At 42.9% G+C, this 24,904-nt stretch overlaps 1 protein-coding gene across 4 annotated transcripts in view; it reads right to left on the reverse strand.

Annotated features, from left to right (window-relative positions):
• The window catches only part of LOC308397145 (NACHT, LRR and PYD domains-containing protein 3-like), a 93,816-nt gene extending 79,800 nt beyond the window's left edge, over positions 1-14,016 (reverse strand). For 2 of the 4 annotated variants that reach the window (XM_080882906.1, XM_080882904.1), the window contains exons 1-3: positions 12,555-12,952; positions 10,647-12,426; positions 7,612-7,785 (exon numbers count right to left, since the gene is read on the reverse strand). In XM_080882906.1, coding sequence (XP_080739032.1) covers positions 7,612-7,785; positions 10,647-12,426; positions 12,555-12,894 — 2,294 coding nt within the window. In that variant the 5' untranslated portion in view covers positions 12,895-12,952. Of the gene's footprint in view, positions 1-7,611; positions 7,786-10,646; positions 12,427-12,554; positions 12,982-13,973 lie in introns of those variants that run through there. The other 2 variants (XM_080882908.1, XM_080882907.1) reach the window with 2 other exon arrangements.
• Positions 14,017-24,904: the final 10,888 nt, after the last annotated feature.

The following is a 24,904-nucleotide window of genomic DNA, read 5'->3' on the forward strand; positions in this document are numbered from 1 at the left end:
CTGAGTCCTCTCACCCACATCAGCTCATCAACTCTAAACAGGAACGAGCAGCTCATTTCAAAATAAAAGGTTGGAATTGTAAAGAAAACAAACAGAGCTCATAAACTGAAACTGATTTCATTTTTTCAGCTGGAACATTTTAGTTGTTCCTTTTTCAATACATACATACATAATTATATTTACAGTAAGTCTTATCATTCCCCTTTTCCCTGCCAGTCACCGCCAATGTTCCCTCTAATGTTTCATGTGTCTGAGCGAACACACAAACTCCCTGAGCGTCCCTTGGACCACTGTGAGCAACAGCAGACGTGTGCACTGTGGTCACGCCAGCATCTTATCCATCCAAGTTACATGGTTTATTAAAGTAATCAAATTACAGCATTTACATTTATGTTAGACTACTTTTAATTAACTGCTTTAGCCCACTTACAATGAAAATTAAAAACAACCTTGTTGATGACCTGTAGCATGTTAACACTATTGGAAGTAAAAATAACTTGAACTCCAATTTTTAAAACACAACTTTATTTTTTCTATTTTTATAAAGCTCTGACTTGTATTATGAGTCTGTGGTCTGGGAGAGAGTCTGTAACTCTGTCTGCAAAATACAGGATATAATGACCAATGTTGGGCAATTAATTATATAGTTACTTCTTCAAAAAAGTAACTGAGTTTTGCAAACAACAAAGTTTGTTGCAATAAATACTGAATACTATCGTTGTTATAAAAAACGATAGTATTCAGGAAGAAAACCAAACATTGCAGATATTTTATCATAACTCTGGTTTTACGTGGCCGATCAACACAACTTAAAAACTTGGATAAAGTCCACACTTTGTCCGTCAACATGCAGCTACCAACCCAAATGGTGAGGTGGTGGTTAGTTCTTACTGTCGTTTATGATCCCTGTGATGGCATGCCACACATGGTAAGCTCCACACCTCATCACCCGTTGATTCACTTTAGTTTAATTTACAGTCACTACTTTAAAATATTCTATTTATTGTTCAATATAGTTTCTTTATTAAATGTATTCATTTTTCCATCACACCTTCCAATGTTTATATGGCGTGCACACATATTAACCTTGCAAGGTCAAAGTTCTGTTTTGTTATATTAATACATCTTTCTTTGTTTGAGTTACCTGGGGGTTGGTGTCTCCTCCTGTCTGGCAAAAGGTGTGGCAAAGGGCTGGGAGACCTGAAGTACTGCTGACAGCCTAATTGGATTGCACCACATGCTTCATTGCCTGGGGGGTGTTTCATGTTTGTTTAAATGTTTTGTATTAGTTGGTTATATGGCAGCCATCTTGTTTTCCCCCGTGTGTGTCATTTGGTTTAGCTAAACCAGTATTTAAGTCCCCCTGTGTGTCATTTCAGCAGGTCAGTTTACCATATGTTTGTTTGAGGTTTTGTTAATTATTAGCTTGAGTTTAGTCTGTTGAGTTGACCTCTTTTATTGGTCTGCCTGTTTAAGTTTTGGCTTTGTTAAATATATTTTCATATTTTTGGGTCAATAAAACCCGTTTTTTGAATTAAAACCACCGGTGTCCTTTATGCTTTACTGCTTGGTCCCTGACAATTGGTGGCAGCAGTGGGATCATCCAGTATTGGACACAGGTCTTTTTTCTTTTTCTTTCTTTCTTTCTTCTGTTTTTCCCCATGAGGAGGAAGAATGCATCGTGGTGGCAAGAATGAAAAGAAAAAGGGATCTGCTCAGCAAACCTGTGAAGAGGAGGAAAATGGAGCCTCAGGAGTCACTGAAGTTGTGGAGAGAGTTGAAAAGGAGCCTACTTTGTCTGATCTAGTCAATATGCTACATGCTCACATGGAACAACAGGACATCCGGGATGCAAAACAGAGTGAGTTAAATGCACGACAAGAACAGCGATTTAAAGCCTTTCAACATCAGTTTAGACTTTTGCAGTCAGAAATCCAAGTCAGAACATCACCATCAGATTCTGCAGAAGCTCGCTCTGAATCATTAGTTTGATATTCATCCTTCTTCCTCTGTTCAGCAGGCCCAGGCTGAACCAGTTATGACTAATTCCAATCCAGCCATTTCACCAGCATTTCAGTTTCCCCTACAAATAGAGGGCAGATTGGAAAGATTAACTGAAGCTGATGATATTGAACATTTCCTGATCACATTTGAACGTATGGCTACAGCTTATCGATGGCAGAAGTCAGATTGGGTTTTTCATTTGATACCCTTGCTTACTGGTAAAGCTAGAGGTGCCTATGTTCACATGGACATTGATGATTCATTAGACTATGATAAAGTGAAATCAGCTATTCTGTCAAAATATGACATTAACCCTGAAACATATAGGCAAAGATTCAGATCCCTGGACGTTCAACCAGATGAAAGCCCTCGTGAGCTATATGCGAGACTGAAGGAGCTTTATGGGAAATGGATCCAGCCAAAGGGTAAAACTATTCATGACATTGGTGAAACTATAATCTTGGAGCAGTTTCTCAGAATGTTATCTCCTGAGCTTCAGGTTTGGATCAGAGAACACAACCCTGGTTCAGCAATGGAAGCGGCTCGGTTAGCTGATGTTTTTGTTGCTGCCAGAAAGAAGGGGCAAGCATGGAGCCATAATGCATGGAAGGTATCGAGGGACACCCGGAAGATACCTCAGCAAAACCATCTGGATTCAGCAAATACAAGCACCAGTAAGAGCTCTCAGTCTACCACTAGACCACCAAAGGCCTCTGGTAAGAAGCTCATTTGTTATCTTTGTGGATTAGAGGGCCATACAAAACCTATGTGCCCAAGAAATTCTGCTAAAATGGTGCAAATGTGTTTTGCTCCTCGTTCTAATGCTGATCCTGAGCAGGAGAGTGACAAATCCATCAAAATGAGCCAGATTGAAGTGAATGGGGTTCTACTCAATGCCCTTCTTGACTCTGGCAGTTCTCGGTCTCTTATTCACTCAGATTTTGCCCCACCTAATATTGTTCGCACCAGTGATACAATTTCAATCTGTTGTGTCCATGGAGATGAGAAAAGATATCCGACAGCTGACATCTACATTAAAGTTCAGGACCAGATGTATCTGCTGAATGTGGGTGTTGTGAACAGTTTGCCTTACTCTGCCGTGTTAGGGCGTGACCTTCCTGTGCTTTTTGATTTGTTGGAGTCTGAGCAGACTGAGGAGTGCAATGTAGCTGTTACCAGAGCTCAGGCTAAGCAAGTCAGTACCCACTCTGAGACCCTGAGTGCCCTGCCTTTTTTTAATGAGGAGTTTGAGACAACTGTGGTGAAGCCACGGAAGACCCGCAGACAAAGAAGGCAGGAGAAATTCAAATTTTCACCTGTGGATACACTAACAGACGCTGAGCCAACACCGTCACCCCTAGGGTTTAATATTCCAACTGAAATTGCTGAACTCCAAAAATCTGATCAATCTTTAATATCTCTTTTCCAGAAGGCCAAAGAAAAGGAACCTGGAGTGGAGCAGGTTAACAGTGAGTACATCTTGCAAAATGACATTCTCTATCGTCAGCAGGGGTCGGTGCTGCAGCTGGTGGTTCCCCAGAAGGTTAGAAACGCCATTCTCACCTTAGGGCATTCTATTCCGTGGGCTGGCCACCTTGGTAAACACAAGACCACAGCTCGCATCAAACATCATTTCTACTGGCCTGGTCTTAGCAAAGATGTGGCTCAGTTTTGTAAAAGTTGCCCACAGTGTCAGATAACATCTGCTAAAATCCCCCATAGAGCTCCACTCCAACCTCTCCCTGTCATCGGCACTCCTTTTGAGCGTCTTGGAATGGATATTGTAGGGCCTGTTGAGAGGAGCAAAGCAGGAAATCGTTACATGCTTGTTGTAACAGATTATGCCACAAAATATCCTGAGGTGTTCCCTTTAAAATCTATAAAGGCCAAGCCCATTGCATTTTGTTTAGTGCAGTTCTTTGCAAGAGTTGGGTTTCCACGAGAAATACTAACTGATCAAGGCACTAACTTCATGTCTACTCTGTTAAAGCAAGTTTATCAGTTGTTGGGCATCCGGAGTCTGAGAACTTCACCATACCACCCTCAAACTGATGGGCTGACAGAACGGTTTAACCAGACATTGAAACAGATGCTCAGGAAGTTTGTCAACGACAGTGATAACGATTGGGATCAATGGCTGCCATATCTACTCTTTGCTTATAGAGAAGTCCCCCAAGCCTCCACAGGTTTTTCACCTTTTGAGCTGTTGTATGGTTATGAGGTTCGTGGCCCTCTAACTCTGTTAAAGGAGATTTGGGAGGGAGACAAGGTGGAGGGGGGATCCAAGAACATTTTGTCTTATGTCATTCAGATGAGAGAACGGTTGGAGAAAATGGGTGAACTTGCTCAATCACATATGGTGGAGGCCCAGCAGCAGCAGAAGTCTTGGTATGATAAATCTGCTCGTCAGCGTGCGTTTGAGCCAGGACAAAAGGTGCTCGTGCTCCTCCCCAGTGACAACAACAAATTGTTGGCAAAGTGGCAGGGGCCATTTGAAGTCATGAGGAAGCTGGGACCCACCACATATGAGGTGTCCACCCCAGGGCAGTTGCGCTCCAGCAAGGTCTTGCATATAAACCTTCTGAAGGAGTGGGTGGAGCGTATTGAACACAAGGCGGATACAATGCTCATACGGCGAGTGCCTGAAGAAGATGAAGCAGATGAGCAATATCTACCACCTGCTGGCTCTCTAGATTATGATCTCAGCCATCTCCCAGAGGACAAGCAGCAGCAGGTGAGAGAAATGTGTAAATCAGCAGTCTTTCAAGAGAATCCAGGGAGAACTGACATTGTCGAACATGATATTGTGGTACGAGAAGGTGCCTCTGTGAGACGATTAAGTTACAGGATCCCAGAACGTCTGCTGCCTTCATTGAAGAAGGAAATCGATTTGATGCTATCTCTAGGGATCATTGAAAGATCTAAGAGTGAATGGTGCAACCCTGTGGTCTTGGTACCCAAAAAGGATGAGAGTATGAGGTTCTGCATTGATTTCAGGTACCTGAACTCCATATCCATGTTTGACTCCTACCCGACACCAAGAATTGATGATCTACTTGAACGTCTGGGAAAAGCAAGGTACCTGACCACAATAGATCTGTGTAAGGGTTACTGGCAGGTCCCACTCACTCAACGGTCCAGAGAGTTCACAGCATTCAGAACACCATGGGGGCTTTTCCAATTTACAGTCTTGCCATTTGGACTACATGGAGCTCCAGCAACTTTCCAACGGCTGATGGATCAGGTATTACATGACTGCTCTGACTTTGCTGCTGCTTACTTGGATGATATTGTTATCCACAGCAACACCTGGGAGGAGCATGTGGAACACCTGCGAACTGTTCTGGACCACCTGCACTCAGCTGGGTTGACGGTGAATCCGTCAAAGTGTGTTTTCGCCGCTGCTGAGACAGAATACCTGGGCCATGTCATCGGCAAGGGGGTTATCAGGCCACAAGTCAGCAAAATCGAGGCCATGGAATCATCCCCCCTGCCCCAAACAAGGAAGCAGCTGAGATCCTTTTTGGGCATGGCAGGTTTCTACCGTCGTTTCATCCCTCAGTTCTCCAACAGGGCAGCTCTGCTCACAGACCTGACGGGATCACGTTCCCCCAATTACATCCAGTGGACAGAGGAGGCAGTGGCAGCGTTTCATGACATACAACAGTCACTAAGTAAGCAACCGGTTTTGTACAGTCCCAACTTTGATGAACCATTCATATTACAGACTGATGCTTCAGATCGGGGCCTGGGAGCTGTCCTCCTTCAGGAAACCATGGAAGGCCGCCATCCAGTGGCTTACATCAGCCGGAAACTGTTTCCACGGGAAGTTCGGTATTCCACAGTAGAGAAGGAGACCTTAGCGATCAAGTGGGCCCTGGACTCCTTCCGCTACTATCTACTGGGAAGAGACTTCACCTTGGAAACTGATCACAAAGCACTACAGTGGCTTGAGCAGATGAAGGACACAAATGGGCGAATTACCCGCTGGTACCTGGCCTTACAGCCATTCCAATTCACTGTCCACCACGTACCAGGCAAGGAGAACCTTACTGCTGACTATCTCTCTCGCTGTTCCAGCGAGAGCTCTGAAGAGGGGAGGTGTGTGATGGCATGCCACACATGGTAAGCTCCACACCTCATCACCCGTTGATTCACTTTAGTTTAATTTACAGTCACTACTTTAAAATATTCTATTTATTGTTCAATATAGTTTCTTTATTAAATGTATTCATTTTTCCATCACACCTTCCAATGTTTATATGGAGTGCACACATATTAACCTTGTAAGGTCAAAGTTCTGTTTTATGTTATATTAATACATCTTTCTTTGTTTGAGTTACCTGGGGGTTGGTGTCTCCTCCTGTCTGGCAAAAGGTGTGGCAAAGGGCTGGGAGACCTGAAGTACTGCTGACAGCCTAATTGGATTGCACCACATGCTTCATTGCCTGGGGGGTGTTTCATGTTTGTTTAAATGTTTTGTATTAGTTGGTTATATGGCAGCCATCTTGTTTTCCCCCGTGTGTGTCATTTGGTTTAGCTAAACCAGTATTTAAGTCCCCCTGTGTGTCATTTCAGCAGGTCAGTTTACCATATGTTTGTTTGAGGTTTTGTTAATTATTAGCTTGAGTTTAGTCTGTTGAGTTGACCTCTTTTATTGGTCTGCCTGTTTAAGTTTTGGCTTTGTTAAATATATTTTCATATTTTTGGGTCAATAAAACCCGTTTTTTGAATTAAAACCACCGGTGTCCTTTATGCTTTACTGCTTGGTCCCTGACAATCCCCTACATTATCCTACATTCAAATATATTCTCCAGCTACAATAGTGTTTGTGTTCCTAAAAGGATTTCATGAACGTGTTATTGTTCATGTCACATCTGTATGAAACAAAGAGGAAGTGAGGTTTATCCTTCATGATCACAAACTGTTCCAGCATGTAAACCTGAGATCTGTGTGGAGCAGCTGACCTGTACGATGTGCTCAACACAAACATTATTTACCATCAGTTACTGTGTGACTGAACCACGTGGGTGTATGAAACATCGCTTTCAGTTTTAATAGCACATGGCAACATTCAGACGTGAATCTATACAGTAACACTTTGATTTGTTACAGTGAGGAGACTGATGAAGGGAACGATGAGGGGAAACTGTAACAGCAGCAACAGAAACCAGGAGACAGAGCTGAGGTCTGGGTTCCTCTATGCTACACACAGCCTCCTGCTCCTGGACTTTAGAAAACACATAAATGTCTCCAAGTACACTTACTTCAGAAACTCTATTAAACTCATTACAAGTTTACTTCAGCTTCAAATTACTCACATCAGCACACATGAGTAAACAAAGTAACTCACAGCTACTGTTCAAGTTTAGTCATCTTTAATACAAATATACCTCATTATTATGACTCTCACAGCTACCTGCTCATTGAACTGAACAATAATTCTGTTTGACCATTAAAACAAAATATGTGACTGTAAAAGAATCTTCAGACAGTAATTAAGAATCTCCTAAGCAATCCAAAGATAAAGAAAAGTTCACCTGCCAATTCTATAAAGCTTGGTTGTTTATACAATAATATCATTTAATGATATGTTTGGATCCTGACCTGAGAGTTTCCAGTGTACAATGTGGACTCTGCAGTGCAGCAGACAGAAGCTTCACTCCTGAATCCCGCAGGTCATTGTTACTCAGGTCCAGCTCTTTCAGACTAGAGGACTGGGAGTTGAGAACTGAGGACAGAGCATCACAGCTTCTCTCTGAGAGGTTACAGCCACTCAGTCTGGAAGAAAACAAACAAACAATTAAATCAGTAAAATGAAACATTTTTAATGCCAGCATGCAATACAATTATTGGTTAACTAAATAGCTTCATTAAAACACAACTCTTCTTCTATAGCAGCACTTACTCCTTGCAAGCTCCACCTGCTCCACCATCTGAGTCAGAAGACATGAAAACAAACTGTAAATCTAGTAGAAACATGATTGGAAATCTTCTCAGATCCATTTGTACATTTAGAGCCTGATCCTGAAATATAGCAGCACGGACATTCACAGCAGCAAAGGGTTCTTGCTGATCTGAGCTGGCTTGGCCCTGGCTTATTGACGATTAAAGAAAGCGGAACCAGCTGTTCAAACCCCCACAAGGCTGCCCGCTGTGACTGAAACAATGAGACGGGTCGTGAGTTCTCAAAATGGGCTCATTGAACGCAGCACGGATAAGATCTTGAAGAAGCTCATGGTGGTCATGAGTTCTCAGACTTTGCTCTTTGAGCGCAAAACCAATAACCTCTCGGAGAAGCTCGTGGCTCTCCAACGGGAGATTGAGAGACGAGTGACGGACTGTTAGATCAGCTGTGAAATTGACATGCAGTTGTTCGCACCAAAGAAAGCCACCATCAGCTCATGCGGGTAACATACCGGCGCGAGCTGTGGTCTCAAGGCTGGAGCTGAACATAACAAATCTCACCCTGATAACAGACGGTGTTTAGACTGTTCCTTCCCATCCTAAGCATGCTTATCCCCTCCCGGTGCAGACGGTGGGTCGAGGGGACCAGCGCAAATGCTGCAGGCCCGGGTGCGCTGTCTACACCGGCTGTCTCTCACCTTTTACCCATCCCTGTTGCTTGTCATGTGCTTCTATGGCGCATTAAGAGTTTTCATGTGTTCTGCGCTAAGGTCATTTTTTTTGTCTTTTCTCAAACTGATCTCCCTGTTGGAGCTCAGTCTGGGGGGAGTTCTTTTTTCTCCTCATCTTTCCTGATGTTGTGCATTTTCTGCTGTTCGGTTCCGGGTCGCTGCTCTAGCGGCTGACCGGCCAACTACCTAGCCTGACCCGTCTCCCCAATGTGATGTTTGTGTATTGTATGTACGGTTGGAAAGCTCAGTATCCTAATTGCCCCTTGAAAATAAATACAGTGTTCTGAATCTGAATCTGAAAAGATTACAGAAGACGACTCTGTTCAGTAAATATTACACTCATGCTGTCACGAAATACCAAAGGTAGGTAAAACTCTGGTTGTTGCAGCCATCCAGTATGACATGCTTTGTACTGTCCTGCTGCAGTTTGTGACACCTGGTTGATGAGTTGTGAAGGACGATGAAACAAACACTTCACTCAATGTTTGTCTTCTAAACTGGATGTAATTTGGGCAGCCGATAGTTTTTCTTAATCTATCCCAGCTGCAAATAGGAACACAACAAATAAATAACTTTACCCACTTGGATCCTTATCATTCAAGATTGTGAAAAGATTCTCTAGTCAGAGAATACTGGGGATGTTAGATGAGAGAGATGATTTGGAAGATGATGAAGGGGAAGAGTTTTCAGAACTTGAGGCCTTTTGTCTTCACTGTATAGGACAAAGAAGACAGGAAGGGAGGGAGAAGTGAGGAGAATAACACACAGGAAATGGTCATGGGCAGACTCAAACCAGGCCCTGGAGTCACGACTCTAACCTTCAGTGCATGGGTCACCTGCTCAGCCAGGTAAGCTACAGCAGTCAGCAGTGTGTGAGTTAATTTGAAGACAATGATGACTATAAGTCAAAAAAAAAAATACTATCATCAACCAACAAGGGGAAAACAGTGAGCTTGAATGACCAAGCTTTGACCAAGTGTGGCTCACTCCTCGGTCTTCTTGCCCAAGTAGTGAACCACCCTGCATGGCCATCAATGTGGTGCAACCAAGGCCATCATACAGTACAGGCCATCCAAGCTGATTTTAACTTTTCCTCCCAGATACCACCTTAGAAATCATCTAGATTAGGATATGTTGGCTGTTCTAGATCCAATCACAACAAACAGAGAGCTGTTGTGTGTCCAAGGTGAACAGGAAGAATATGTACATGCATAAAGTCAATAAAGTCAGAAGGTTTGCTTTAGACTGTGCTGCAGTTTATCATCAAAGACTGACAAACAGGCACCATGCTGCCAACAAATGGCATCAAGTCTGACTTGAGGTTTTTTGTTCTTTTTTTTTTTACTCAAGATTAAATTTTATAGCAACCACAGCAGAGATGACCAGGGAAGGTGTGCTTGAGGGGATATAGCTACAACAGCTGGTTTCAGACTGAAGATGAACTGAGGTGCTGCACCCAAGTCTGCAGGTTCAGGGAGGGACAAACATCTGCTGCAACCAGATTGGAGTGAGAGGAGAGAGCAGGCCAACAACAACAAAGAAACAACAAACACACTGTGGAAGACCGAAGCAGAGTTTAGTTTAAAGTGGAACTAAGGATGTTTCTCTGGCTGCCAGGATTCACTGAGTAATTCAAATGCTTTCTTTAATGCAGGACCCACCATGCATGTAAAAGCAAGTGTTTCACCAACATTTGTGACTAAAAATAGACCTGCAGTAGAAATGAATCTAGGAGCATGCATGTGAATATAAAGTATCACAACATCAGGCACATGCAGCCTAAGTGTTTAAACAAAGACTGATAACATAACAGCAGCAGTGATGATCAGAGTTTATGGTGAATCCAGCGTCTCGAGTTCTGGAGGCATCAAAGAGGTTACAGTTGTATTGGAGAAATCCCAAAACTTTAGGATACAAATTCATACAAAGACAGAAAGCCTGGTGAAATAAATTACTGACACAGTTGGATGTTAAAAGTAAAGACATGAGTACAAATGTACTCACAGAGCTTTGTTGGAGGCTTTGACCACTGGCAGCAGCCTCAGAAGAGCCTCCTCTGAAGCAGAGTATTTCTTCAGGTCAAACACATCCAGATCTTTTTCTGATGACAGTAAGATGAAGACCAGAGCTGACCACTGAGCAGGAGACAGTTCATCTGTGGAGAGACTTCCTGATCTCAGGGACTGTTGGATCTCCTCCACTAGAGAACGATCATTCAGTTCATTCAGACAGTGGAACAGATTGATGCTTTTCTCTGCAGACAGATTCTCACTGAGCTTCTCCTTGATGTACTGGACTGTTTTCTTATTGGTCTGTGAGCTACTTCCTGTCTGTGTCAGCAGACCTCGTAGGAGAGTCTGATTGGTCTGCAGTGAAAGACCCAGGAGGAAGCGGAGGAACAAGTCCAGGTGTCCATTTGGACTCTGTAAGGCCTTGTTCACAGCACTCTGGTGAAGAGATGGTTTAAACCACCAGGAGGTTGTTTGTTGTTGTTCCAGCAGATTGAGTCCAGAGTTGATGAAGGTCAGATGGACATGAAGAGCAGCCAGAAACTCCTGAACACTCAGATGGATGAAGCAGAACACCTTGTCCTGGTACAGTCCTCTCTCCTCTTTAAAGATCTGTGTGAACACTCCTGAGTACACTGAGGCTGCTCTGATATCGATGCCACACTCTGTCAGGTCTGATTCATAGAAGATCAGGTTTCCTTTCTGCAGCTGATCAAAAGCCAGTTTTCCCAGAGACTCCATCATCTTCCTGCTCTCAGGACTCCAGTGTGGATCTGTCTCAGCTCCTCCATCATACTTGACCTTCTTCACTTTGGCCTGAACCACCAGGAAGTGGATGTACATCTCAGTCAGGGTCTTGGGCAGCTGTCCTCCCCCTCTGGTTTCCAGCACATCCTCCAGAACTGTAGCAGTGATCCAGCAGAAGACTGGGATGTGACACATGATGTGGAGGCTTCGTGATGTCTTGATGTGGGAGATGATGCTGCTGGCCTGCTCCTCATCTCTGAATCTCTTCCTGAAGTACTCCTCCTTCTGTGGGTCAGTGAACCCTCTGACCTCTGTCACCATGCCAACACAGTCAGGAGGGATCTGATTGGCTGCTGCAGGTCGTGTGGTTATCCAGAGGCGAGCAGAGGGAAGCAGTTTCCCCCTGATGAGGTTTATCAGCAGCACATCCACTGAGGTGGACTTTCTAGGGTCAGTTAGGATTGTAGTTTTGTGGAAGTCCAGAGGAAGTCGACACTCATCCAGACCATCAAAGATGAACACAACCTGGAAGTCTTCAAAGCTGCAGATTCCTGCTTCTTTGGTTTCAGTAAAGAAGTGATGAACAAGTCCCACCAAGCTGAACTTTTCCTCTTTCAGCACATTCAGCTCTCTGAAAGTGAATGGAAATATGAACTGGATGTCCTGGTTGGCTTTGTCTTCAGCCCAGTCCAGGCTGTATTTCTGTGTTAAGACTGTTTTCCCAATGCCAGCCACTCCCTTTGTCAGCACTGTTCTGATTGGTTCATCTCTTCCAGGTGAGGCTTTAAAGATGTCTTCTTGTCTGATTGTTGTTTCTGGTCTGTCTGGTTTCCTGGATGCTGTTTCAATCTGTCTGACCTCATGTTCATCATTGACCTCTGCAGTCCCTCCCTCTGTGATGTAGAGCTCTGTGTAGATCTGATTCAGAAGGGTTGGGTTTCCTGCTTTAGCGATGCCCTCAAACACACACTGGAACTTCTTCTTCAGGGTGGATTTAAGGTTACGATGACAAACAGCAGCTTGAAGTTCTGAATGAGAAGAAAAATAAACACTCAATTCCAAAAAGAACTAATCTTTAAAACATGTTGCTCCATCTTCCATCTCTGGAAAATGTTCATTTATCCAGCAGCTTAAATCTTTAGATAAATCCTCTTACGTCTCTGCAGACGGTCAGCCAGCTCCTCCTGCTTCATTCTCCTCAGAAAGTCCACTGTGATCTTCACAAACGCCTCTCTGCTGCTGCTCCTCTGACTCTCTAAGCATTCTGGGTAATCTGGACTCAGAACCTTCTGGATCTTCTTCAGCTCGTTCTTCACAAAAGTGATGATGTTGTCCTCCAGCAGCTGGAACAGAATATTTATGAATGAGCCAATCAGACTGAAATCATGGAGCCAAACATCAGATCCATGTTGGACACACTGACGATCCACTGGTCTACAAAGAGCAGCATGGAGATGACTGTGAACAGAACAGATGTAACAGTAGTTGTTGTACATGTACAGACCATAAATATGGAGTCCAGCTGTGTTTGATGCTGCTGGGCAGACTGACCACTGGGAACCTCTGAGCTCTGCTGCTCCACTCTGTGGAGGAACCATGAAGGATTAGATCCACACAGGATAAAGATCCAGGAGTTTCTGCTCAAATAACTTCATCTGAATCAAGTCTGTCAAGTTTTAAACTCTCAGATTGTGAACATATCAGTAATTTTCAGTCTGTTTTCATGGACGTCCTTTCAGTGGTGATGTCAGGGATGATTTTGAAGAAGCTCATCAAACTGAACCATCAGCAGATCACTGCTCCAAAACCAGAACATGATCCGAGTCTCCCTCCACCACCAGAACACCAGCTTTACTAACGTGGTAGATCAGTGTAGTACAGATCAATAACTGATGAGTCATTTGATCAAAATCACTGAGTGCTTCACGTCTGACCCTCTGATGCTTCTGTAGACATTTTGCATATTTAATGAATGTCTGACAGTTTTACATTCATTCTATGAACACAGTGGAAATGTTGTGTTATAGTCTCCATGTTGTTTCCAGCATCATAAATTCTTAAGTTCAGAAAATTAGATTCTTTCTTCACAGCTGAAAAACAACAACATTTATTCTCTATTGAAATCTGCATCGTCCACTCCAAAGGTCACAATCTGAAGGTAACATCTGGTTTTGTTCCCTGTGGTTAACTCTGAGCATCAGTATGGTGGGATTTATCCACTACATCCACACCACTGTGGTTCAGTGTTGTCCTGATGGAGTAACAGCAGCCAGTATGATCCAGGCTTTAGCTGCTGGGTCTCTGTGTGACCTCTCAGACTGTTTAACAGATCAGACACAAAGAGAATCAGAGCAGCTCTGTTCTTTAAAGACAAACATGAACCCACTCAGGTCACACTTTCCCCACAGATATGAGCATCACTGTCCTCAAACAGCAAATGACCAAGTCGAACATTTGGATCTTTTCTCTTTCATTGTTTTCTTTTTAATGAATCTTTGTAACAATCTGAGGATGTTTCAGGTCATATTTATCCAGGAAACACAAACATGTAAAGGAGTCATCACAGCTCTCTGACCTCGTTGCTCCAGGTTCACCACTGAAGAGTGGAGGTTCAAGTTTGGACCGGTCACTCCTCACAGATGGACAGCTGGACCCTGCAGACTGTGACCTCTGACCTCTGCAGACACAAACATGATTGAAGCAGCTGTGATCACACAGACTGCAGATAATGCAGCTGTTTCCTGTCAGTAACATCCTCTTAGATTAGAGTTCAGCTTTTTACAGGAAAACTGGACAAAACTGATTTTTGTTACAAACTCATTTTCATTTCCTCTCAGCTCACAAACACAGTCAGACAATCAACCAGAGTCAACACTGATTATAATGTCAGTGCAGAATTATTTCTGTTACTCAGTGAGTTCAGCTCTCTGACCTCGTTGCTCCAGGTTCACCACTGAAGTCTGGAGGTTCAAGTTTGGACCGGTCACTCCTCACAGACGGACAGCTGGACCCTGCAGACTCTGCTCTGTCCTCCTCTTCCTCCATCATCATCTTCAGTCAGTCTGAGAGGTAAACCACAAACACTCAGTGAGTTCACATTAACAGGAGTAACTGAGTTACAGTCGCTGACCTCTGACCTGTCATGTGACCATGAAACCAGGTCAATATGTCTGTAGGTTCAGTCATCCAGGTCATGTGATCTAAGGAGCTTGGAGAGAAAAGAGACGTCTTTAAGTTTCTGGAAGACGTTTCATCAGAGAAGCTTCTTCAGCTCTAAAACCAAACGGTGGAGAGTCCCAGATATTTAAACCTGAGAGGAAAAGAAAGCATGTCGCTGACCCACCACTGATGTTATTTCAAGGAGGAAACTGAGAGCCTTTGCACCAGGAGCACAAACATCAGCTCCAGCAATGATCCACTGATGTGTTTTTATTCCATGTATGAATGTTGTTATTGACAGAGATGACGTTTGTGTGTCAGTGATGCAGTGACTGTTGTTGTTACCTGTACAGGCTGGTTAGACTCTATGAAACAGATCATACAGATCTCTGCATGTTAGAAGAGACTATTAAAGGTCATGAATGAGACAAAGGCAGGGAGGCGTCCTTTACAGCTAAACAGCAGAGTGAGAGAACAGCCAGCACCTCTACATTTATCACATTATACAGCACATGTATGATACTGACAGGGATGAGAAGAATTTAGTGATTCTGATCCCATCATTGATATTACTTATTGATTCTCAGTAGCTCTGCTCTGACAGTCACCACCATCACTGAGCAGCATATCAAAGACATTTGTGCACATTAACTGCATGTTGTGGCTCAAATGTTTGTGCATGTTGGAGGCATTTCCTCTTTGTTGTGATCAGTGTTGGTCATTACTCAAAACAGTCATTATTACACATATTACACAGAACACTTTGATTAAAAGTAATGGAGTACATTACTTCATTACTCCTCATAACATTACTTTGATGTTACTGTGTGAAATGAACAAATGAGCATGTAACAACATAAAGCTGAGGTACAGCCCCACACACCAACACAGATCCTGATGAGGTCACGTGATGTTTCTCTGAGTGTTTATGAACACAAATCAAAGATGAAACAGCACAAAGACACTTCAAAGTGATTCTACTGTAGAAACATGAACAGGTAGAAACCTGCAGCCTGACTGCTCATCACTTTGTTACCTGTTCAAGTTCAGCAGCAGCAGCTCACTTTATCACGGTGCTGGTCTGGGGTCAGTGTTTACTCAGCTTTAACTAGTGATGTGACGTTCTGTATCGAGGCTTCGAAGCGTGTGTCGAGTAATGGAGGGGGCGTTTCCGCGAAGCGCGTATCCAGGCTTGCTTCATTTATGGGAGGAGCTGAAAATGATGACGTCCGAAGCCTCGCTGCCCGGCTGTACCACGTGACTGGTTCAGGAAGCGGTTCGAACTTTGCCGCGAGCTATGACAGCGATATAAACCCCTCAGACAAAATGTGGGCGTTTGATGGAGAGTTGCGGTTAGTGAGAGTTAGAGACAGTTTAGAAAAAAAAAATCGCCTACGACCTGCCACAGTGGAGAAACTGTTTCTTTTTAACAAAAACCAATGATGTGTCCCCTAAACACTAATCACTGTCCTTGCCTCAATGTTACAAAAGCACAACCACTGTCCACACCTCACCTCACAGTATATGATCATTTCCATTTTAGGCATTTCCAAATAATCATGTTCCATACTGCCAGTATAAATATACACAGTACACTGCATCACTACAATATACATGTTTTACACACTCCTTTTGTTGTTGACATTTACAGGCTGTGTGCAAAAAGGCCACACTCTTCAAATTCATCAGCTGCTCTGCTATCAGTCCACTAGGTGGAGCCTGAAGCACACACGATGCATTCACTGACACACACTGAGTCACTGTGACTGGAAGCTTCAGTCAGTCCAACACGTGTGAACATTTTAAACCTTTCAGTTGATGGACTACTTTTAATTAACTGCTTTAGCCCACTTACAATGAAAATTTAAAAAAATCTTGTTCATGACGTGTGTAGTATGTTAACACTATTGGAAGGAAAAAAAAAACTTGAACTCCAATTTTGAAAACACAACTTTCTTTTTTTTTTATAAAGCTCTGACTTGTATTATGAGTCTGTGGTCTGGGAGAGAGTCTGTAACTCTGTCTGCAACATACAGTAAATAATGACCAATGTTGGTGATAGAGGATTTTTATTATGCAATATGATCAAGTATAATCAAATGTGCTTTATATTCAAATACAATATAATCAAGTGTGTTTTATTTTCTAGTGTTCATATATTTTCACCTAACTGAGTCTATTTGTTAACACAAACGCAATGTATTCTTTTTTAGTATCTGTGATGTCAGATAAGCATGATAAACTTCTGTATTCTTTACCCCAGTCTGAAAGGTCAGACAGGTTGAGATAATGCCTGAACTCTCCTCCTGTAACTGAAAAGAGGAAGTACTATGTAATCAGTTTCTTACCCTATAAATAAAGGAACAAGACATGCATTCTGTGTGTGTGATTTTGCTGAGAGGCACACACCCATGCGCATGTCTTAAAACTCTCTGATTTGGTCTGCAAGTGTCTTATTTTCTCTTACTTGTGAAAATAAATGTCAAAACCCCTGACAGTTGGGCAGTTAATTATATAGTTACTTCTTCAAAAAAGTAACTGAGTTATGCAAACAAAGTTTTTTGCAGCTGTTTACCTAAAAATGCAGCCAAGGTGTTTTTTTAAAATAAACATTTCAAACTATTTACAGAACAATCAGCTGTTCTGCATCAAATCTGATGCCACACAAATTATTTGTGCCGCTCCAAAAAATAATTCCTGTCCTCTATGAGATGAAGGAGAACAGCAGCCTGATACCTGCAGGCCTGACAGCAGCAGATGTGTCACTGCTGTAACACCTGTAACACTCAGCAGTCGCCTCATTGTTCTGACACACAACAACACTGTTGACTACACTACACACTGACTACACACTAACTACACACTAACTACACACTAACTACACAAGATTTGCTCTAAACGCCTCAAATCTCTCACATCTCAAACACGCCGTCACTCCATTTCTTAACAACTAAATGCCATGTTTTGATTGGTTTACTTTAATTTCAATTCAGGTTAGAATTCTTTTTGTGTGCGCAACACAGATTTTCTCTGCGCAGAGACCGTGCCAACAGTGCGCAATTCAGAATCAGAATCAAATGTTGAGCAGGTTTACAACATTAGGAAATTGCTGCGGTGCTTCAGTGCAAACAAACTGTCATAAATTGCGCTTAAATAGACATGAAAAAAATAAAAGTAGGAATAAGAATTAAAAGTGCTACGTAGAAAGATATGTCCATGAGATATACATGAGATATATACATGAGAATAAGAATTAAGAGTGCTGCGTAGAAAGATATATACATGAGTGCAGGTGGTGATCAGTGCCAAACATGGAATGATGCAGTGACACAGCGTAGGGTCCTGTGTTTGTGGCGGAGACAGTCATACGGTTATTGTTCATGAGTCCAACAGCAGAGGGGAAGAAACTGTTCTTATGGCGAGAGGTTCTGGTGCGAATGGACCGAAGCCTCCTGCTTGAGGGGAGCAGGTCAAACAGACTGTGTCCAGGGTGAGAAGGGTCAGCTGAGATCCGAGCTGCACGCCGCAGTGTCCTGGAGGTGTACAGGTCCTGCAGAGATGGGAGTCTGCAGCCAATCACCTTCTCAGCAGAGCGCACAACACGCTGCAGTCTCTGTTTGTCCCTGATAGTGGCTCCAGCGTACCACACGGTGATGGAGGAGGTGAGGATGGACTCGATGATTGCAGTGTAGAACTGCATCATCGTCCGTGTTGGCAGGTTGAATTGCGCACGTGCGCAGCTTAGAGGGAACATTGCTCACAAGGTGACTACCAATAAAAATGAGTGTGCTTCACTGTCAGAGCTACGGTGATTCAACCAGTAGGTCGAATGACTTGATAATAAAAATGTTTATTTGATGCTTTGCATTGAGGCGCATTGTTGAATTTGCAGGGACACAATAACCACAGATCAGTTGTTCAAACCACTACAGTAGGGAGCCATGTTATGAATAATAATAATACTAATAATAATGTTAATTTAAGTAATTGTTTTTGACTGAACATCACATATAATGTAACAAGCAGAAAATTCAGGTTAAGTGCATTATCAGCATTTGGAGGAGCTCCTTATCCTTCTCTTTACTGCTCACCTCTTACAAAGTGTTCACACAGTTTGCTAGCTTCTTTCAGCCTGCTAGCTATGCTAACAAGTCTACTACACACACTTGACTCGGTCACATGACAGACAGCAGAGATAGCTGCTCTGCTAGCTAAGCTAACTCATGTTAAAGGTCAAAGAAATGAGGCGATGCTGCTGGGAGTTACGTCACAGACTAGCAGAATTTAGTTATTCAGCAAAATATTTAATCCTTATTATCTGCTCCTCTCACCTCTGTTTACATCTAAAAACAAGAAAATTTAGCCAACAGTTTATTAGCTTTGGTGAAATTATAAACAGGCATCAGCGCGGTCACCTATACTGTCCTTTAATGCTAGAGCAGCAGGAACACCAGTTAATCTAAAATCTCCTTTTCTCTCTAAAAAAGTGACAACAGACTGAGTCAAAGACAGAAACCTTATTTAAACACCAAATATTCACTTCCTGATCCAGGATTCAAAGAGGACGTTGAACTTACTCAGCTTCTTCCAATGAACGTCTTCACTCTGCAGCTCTCTGCTGTCTGGACCAGGTCTGTGTAGAAACAGAGAAAATCCTCTGCTTCTTCTCCGTCAGCAGTCGTCTGTGTCTGCAGACTGCGTCACATTAAACACTTCACACCAGCAAAGAGGCTGAAGCTCACAGGTCAAAGGTCAGCTGCTGCACCTTTTGTGATATTAATTTGATCAATAATTAACCTGCAGCAGGTTTCTGCTCCAACTCCAACACACAGAAAACAACCCTGAGAACGAATCAGATGGTGTGTGGGTGTGTCTGCAGGCTTCAATAGATGAGCATTAAACACTCAGCAAAGAGGCTGAAGCTCACAGGTCAAAGGTCAGCTGCCACACTGTATATAACAATTCACTTTTGAACAGTAGATAGCCTGTAGGCGTCTCTGCAGTGATAAACAGTTTACACATTAAACACTGAACCATAAAAGAAGCTTAAGCTGCAGCTCACAGGTCAAAGCTCAGCTGCTGCACCCACTTATGAGTTTAAATAAATCATTAATCATGATTTTTTTCCCTCTCAGCACTTTCACTTGGCCTTGGAGTGTTTTGACGGAGCTACACTGTATGTTTCAAATGTTGTAAATAAATTGGGAGTTAGGGCTGGGCAATATGGCCTAAAATCCATATCGCGGTATAATTTGAAGCATGTGCGGTAACAATATATATCGCGATATATTCTTTTCTTCTGTATAACATATTTTCCACACTATAAGGACTTACAATCCTTTAATTTTCTCAAAAATCAAGAGTGTGTCTTATGTATGAATTCTGGTTGTGCTTACTGACCTCGAACCGATTTGGGCGTGCAGAAATCTGTTAAAAAATGTTTTAGTAGAACTTTGGTAAGCTACGAAGCCGCATTGCTTGATGGATTGTCAGAGCATTACGGCTGCCGTGGTGAGGAGCTTCGCGGAGTAATCTGGGTCTAAAACTCTGTCCGCTTCAGGTCCCAAAGTCAAACGAACACTAAGAGTTAAAAACGGTCTAAATTCTTTCATCTTTAATAAAATCATCAGCGTTGCTGCTTTACCAGGCGTAACAATTAAGTTTAACATCCATGAAAACAGAATTTATTAAATTTAACGGAGTTAGAAGTTAGCAGGAAGTCAGCTCGCTAGTTTACACCTAAACATTTCATACCATGTTCTGACTGAGAGATTTTTGAAACTAATTCAAATGTACAGCCCTGCTATCACTTCCACCATAAATGAAGACAGAAAACTAAACAGCAGTGGCGTTTGCAGGGTTACTGAAGTTGGACTACCTGGTATATAATGTTGTGCTACGTGATTGCTAGCGACACAGCTATGTTAGCATAACATTAGCACAGTGAAGCTGGAGGATGAACGCCAACTTTTTTTCCACTCGATAAAAGTTAACGTGAGTGATTCTGGTGGTCAGGGACAAATGCAGTCGCATAGCAGGATGCTGTACACGGGCCAAACTTCAGTCAGGAGAACAACTGAAATCATCCATCCACAATACGAGGTTAGTTATGATTCGTCTCGGAACTGAGGACGCCATCATCTACCTGCTCAATCGTGTCTACACCCATCTGGACCAGCCGGCGAGCACTGTGAGGGTCATGTTTTTTGACTTTTCCAGTGCTTTCAACACCATTAGGCCGACCCTCCTGGGTGATAAGTTAGCAGCGATGCAGGTGGATGCTTCTCTGGTGTCCTTGATTGTTGATTACCTGACAGGAAGACCACAATATGTACGTCTCCCACAGTGTGTGTCTGACAAGGTGATCAGCAACACAGGGGCACCACAGGGGACTGTCCTCTCCCCCTTCCTCTTCACCCTCTACACCACAGACTTCAGCCACTGCACAGAGACCTCCATCTTCAGAAGTTTTCTGATGACTCTGCGGTGGTTGGATGCATCAGCAGGGATGATGAGACAGAGTACCGGGCTGTGGTCGACTCCTTTGTCACGTGGTGTGAGCAGAATCATCTGCAGCTCAACGTGGCAAAGACCAAGGAACTGATCGTGGACTTCAGGAAGACCAGGAAACACTTGACCCCTGTTTCAATCCAGGGGGTCAGTGTTGACATTGTGGAGGACTATAAATACCTTGGAGTACACATTGACAATAAACTGGACTGGGCTAAAAACACCACAGCACTTTACAGGAAGGGCCAGAGTCGTCTCTATTTTTTGAGGTGACTGAGGTCCTTCAACATCTGCCAGAAAATGCTGAGGATTTTCTATGAGTCTGTTGTGGCCAGTGCGATCCTCTATGCTGTTGCATGCTGGGGGAGCAGGCTGAGGGTCGCAGATGCCAACAGACTTAATAAACTAATCCGTAAGGCCAGCAATGTTGTGGGGATGGAGCTGGACTCCCTCAAGCACCACTGAACGACACAGTAAATCATTCCTGCCTGCCTGTCTAAAATGGAGCACTGTAACAAAAACTAATTTCCCCCAGGGATCAATAAAGTATTCTGATTCTGATTCTGATTAATATACTGCAACAACATGGGAATAGAGCAGCTGCGAGAGAATTCAACATTAATGAATCAATGTTACGGAAGTGGAGGAAGTGCAGTTTTTGGCTTTCCCTGTATTTCAAAAGTGCTTTATCTCTTTGTTATGACTGTCGCCCGCCATAATTTGAAGAGGATAATGGTTGGTCGTGTCCAAATTCATGGGCTGCATCCTCCTGAGGCCGCATTTGTAGACCGATTACGTCACAGCGACGCGCCGAAGGCTGTCCAAATTCGTAGACTCCTCCGAATGCAGCCGACAAATGCGTCCTCCTTTTCCCCGAATTTGAAGGATGGGTCGGGTGTGTCCTTCGTGGCCTACCATATCCCAGAATTCATAGCGCGGCCCAGCCAAACTCCAGTTTCCAACAATGGCGGCCGCTACTAAGTTTTAAAATTACTCATACTAATCTTTCTGTGTCACAAAATAAACTTTTAACATATTTTCATGAGAGAAAGTAGCTGTGTAAACATCAAATATCTGCTCGGTTTATCAAGGTATTGCATATTTGCAAAAGTGCTTCGACGTTTTCGGAGACGTCTGCTACCCAGCTAGCCGGGAGCTCGAGGGTTACTGATGCGGCCGAGAACGGCACAACTCCCGGCACATCATTTTCAGATCACCGCGGACTATCGCTGCTCGATTTAAACGTAATGTATAAGTCACTTAGACAACCTAAAAATTTTATTGTTGGGCTTTTTTTCAGTGTTTTGTTTCTTCGTGAGTAAATCGGTTTGGCTAAGATTAAAGTTATTAGATTAGATTAGATAAAATAAAACTTTATTAATCCCCCGGGTGGGTTCCTCCTTGGTTTTTACACAGCTGACTAAACGTGAAACAGAAAACTGATTAAACAGAAGTATGAGACAGTCGAGAATTTACGCCAGTGTCCTGTTATATTTTAGATAGCAAGGAGCAGACGGCTGAGTTTATTAAACTCCACCGAGACAGCGGTGACGCTAATCTGAAGGCTAGACCGTCCAATTTCACGGCCGTTTACTTCCGGCCTACTCGACCTTCTGAGGACCCGGCCCACGTAGACCGCGAAGGCCGGGTCCTCAGGAGGATGCAGCCCATGAATTTGGACACGACCAGCGTAGCCGCTGCGATGCTTTAGACCAAAAAAGGCACAGCTTGATGACATCATCAACATGCGCTATCGCGATAGAGCGATATATATATATATATATATTAGGGGTGCAACGATATTCGTATCGATATTGAACCGTTCGATACAGTGCTTTCGGTTCGGTACGCATATGTATCGAACAATACAATTTTTTTCAATTTTTTTTTTTTTTTTTTTTTTTTTTTTGTGTCCCGTTTGGATCTATAGCCATCAGAATTGTTGTCTTGAGGCCAAGAAAGATGCCAAGAGGATTTATTTTAAGTGGATCATCATATTGGTCCATTTGATTGACCTTTATTATAATTATGAATTTATTTTATTTTCAGTTGCAAACGGGACAGACATGACTGTGGGATAGGACAGGGGGAAAGAATGAAAGAAAGAGGGGGAGAGAAAGAAAGAAAACCAAAGGGGAGAAAAAAAAAGAACAATACAAAATTTGTAATTTATTTTATCAACTTTCCTTCTGACGATGCTGTCTGTGTTGAGCGCTCAGTGAATCTGCATTTGACTACTCCGCCTAGGCTCGAGAGTGCAGCCTAGGCAGAGTAGTCGAACGCAGATTCACTGAGCACTCAACACAGACAGCATGGTCAGAAGGAAGAGCGCAGGGCAAGCTAGCGAGACAGAAGTGGACCTCCCCACCCTCATTCAGATCTGGCGTTTGGAATTATTTTGGTTTTCATGTGACGTATGAGCCTGAAGGTAAGCGAGTCATGGACTAAAGTAAAACAGTATGTTGGATGTGCCATGCAATGCTCAATTACATGGGTGGGAGCTAGTGTGTTAGCGCAGTTAGCTCGTTAACGTGTTGGCCGTCTAGCCCCTCTGTATAGGGTAGCTCGTTAATGGAGATTTGCCGTGTTGTGGCGTTAAGGTTATTTCAACGAGATTAACCTGAAAGCACTAGTGGGAACACAACGAATATGACTGCACATTTACACCGACATCATCCTAGTGCAAAGACAAAAACAACAAGCATGCATGCTACAAACTTTAGCCGAGTCATTTAGACAGCTGTTAGCACAGGATTCTCCTTATGGAGACCTGATATGTTTAATATGCTGCTGAGAATATAGCCCAGAAGAAGCGGATAGTAGAGCTTTTATTTTGAAAGAGACATTTCTCTGTAATAAACTCTCTTTTCCAAAGATGAGTGATTCCTCAATCAGATACAGGGCTCGCAATATCGCTAGCCCGACGTCCCGGGGCTATCTCTGCCCTGCCTGTCGGGCTATTGTAGGAAGGAAAAATATATGTCAATGCTTTTGCATTCTTTCAGAAATGTAGCTGGGTAATTATGTCATTGGGTGAGCCACTGTCAATATGTGACATATTGAAATCGTGTTTGAATTTACGCTTGTTTTTTTGCTTTCACTTTGCAATCGCGCGAACTGTGTATAGAGAGCGACAGCACTGATCTGTGAGTGATGATAATTTGTGCACCAATTCCTCTGACATCGTCTTATTAATTGTTAGCTTACTATGCAAACATGACAAGTGAAATCTCCCGCAGCTTAAACATGTGAGAGGTTGATCGCGCAGAGAATCGCTGAGCTTATGTGAGTGCGGCAGGATATATATTTCACTACGATGACCTGGATGACTGAGAACCTTCACAGACAGATATATATTTTAGTTCTGCTGAGCCAAATAAGACAGGTCAGGGTGAAGAAGTGACAGCCAAAGAAAAGCTTACCACAAAACGGAGAAGTTATGACAAATCAGACTATAAGGCAAAAAGAAAGTGCAGCTTTATGGTTTCATGGACAAAAGAATTTCTGTGGCTGCAATATGACGAGCTAAAAAACAACACGCACAAGGGTTAGGGTTAAATTTAAAAACTGTACTTTTGTGTTAAAATATATATTTATAATTTTAATAAATGACAAATTAAAAAGGCATGAACATTTTTTTTGTATCGAAAAAATATCGAACCGTGACACCAAAGTATCGAACCGAACCGTGAATTTTGTGTATCGTTGCACCCCTAATATATATATATTTATTTTTTTTATTTTTATTTTTTTTTCATTAGTAATATAAACATACAAACAAAATGCACCATATATTACAGATTCAGAGAATAGACCTTTCTTACATATTAGGAACTT

This window comes from Rhamphochromis sp. 'chilingali' (assembly GCF_963969265.1).
Source record: "Rhamphochromis sp. 'chilingali' genome assembly, chromosome: 1".
Classification (NCBI taxonomy): Eukaryota; Metazoa; Chordata; class Actinopteri; order Cichliformes; family Cichlidae; genus Rhamphochromis; species Rhamphochromis sp. 'chilingali'.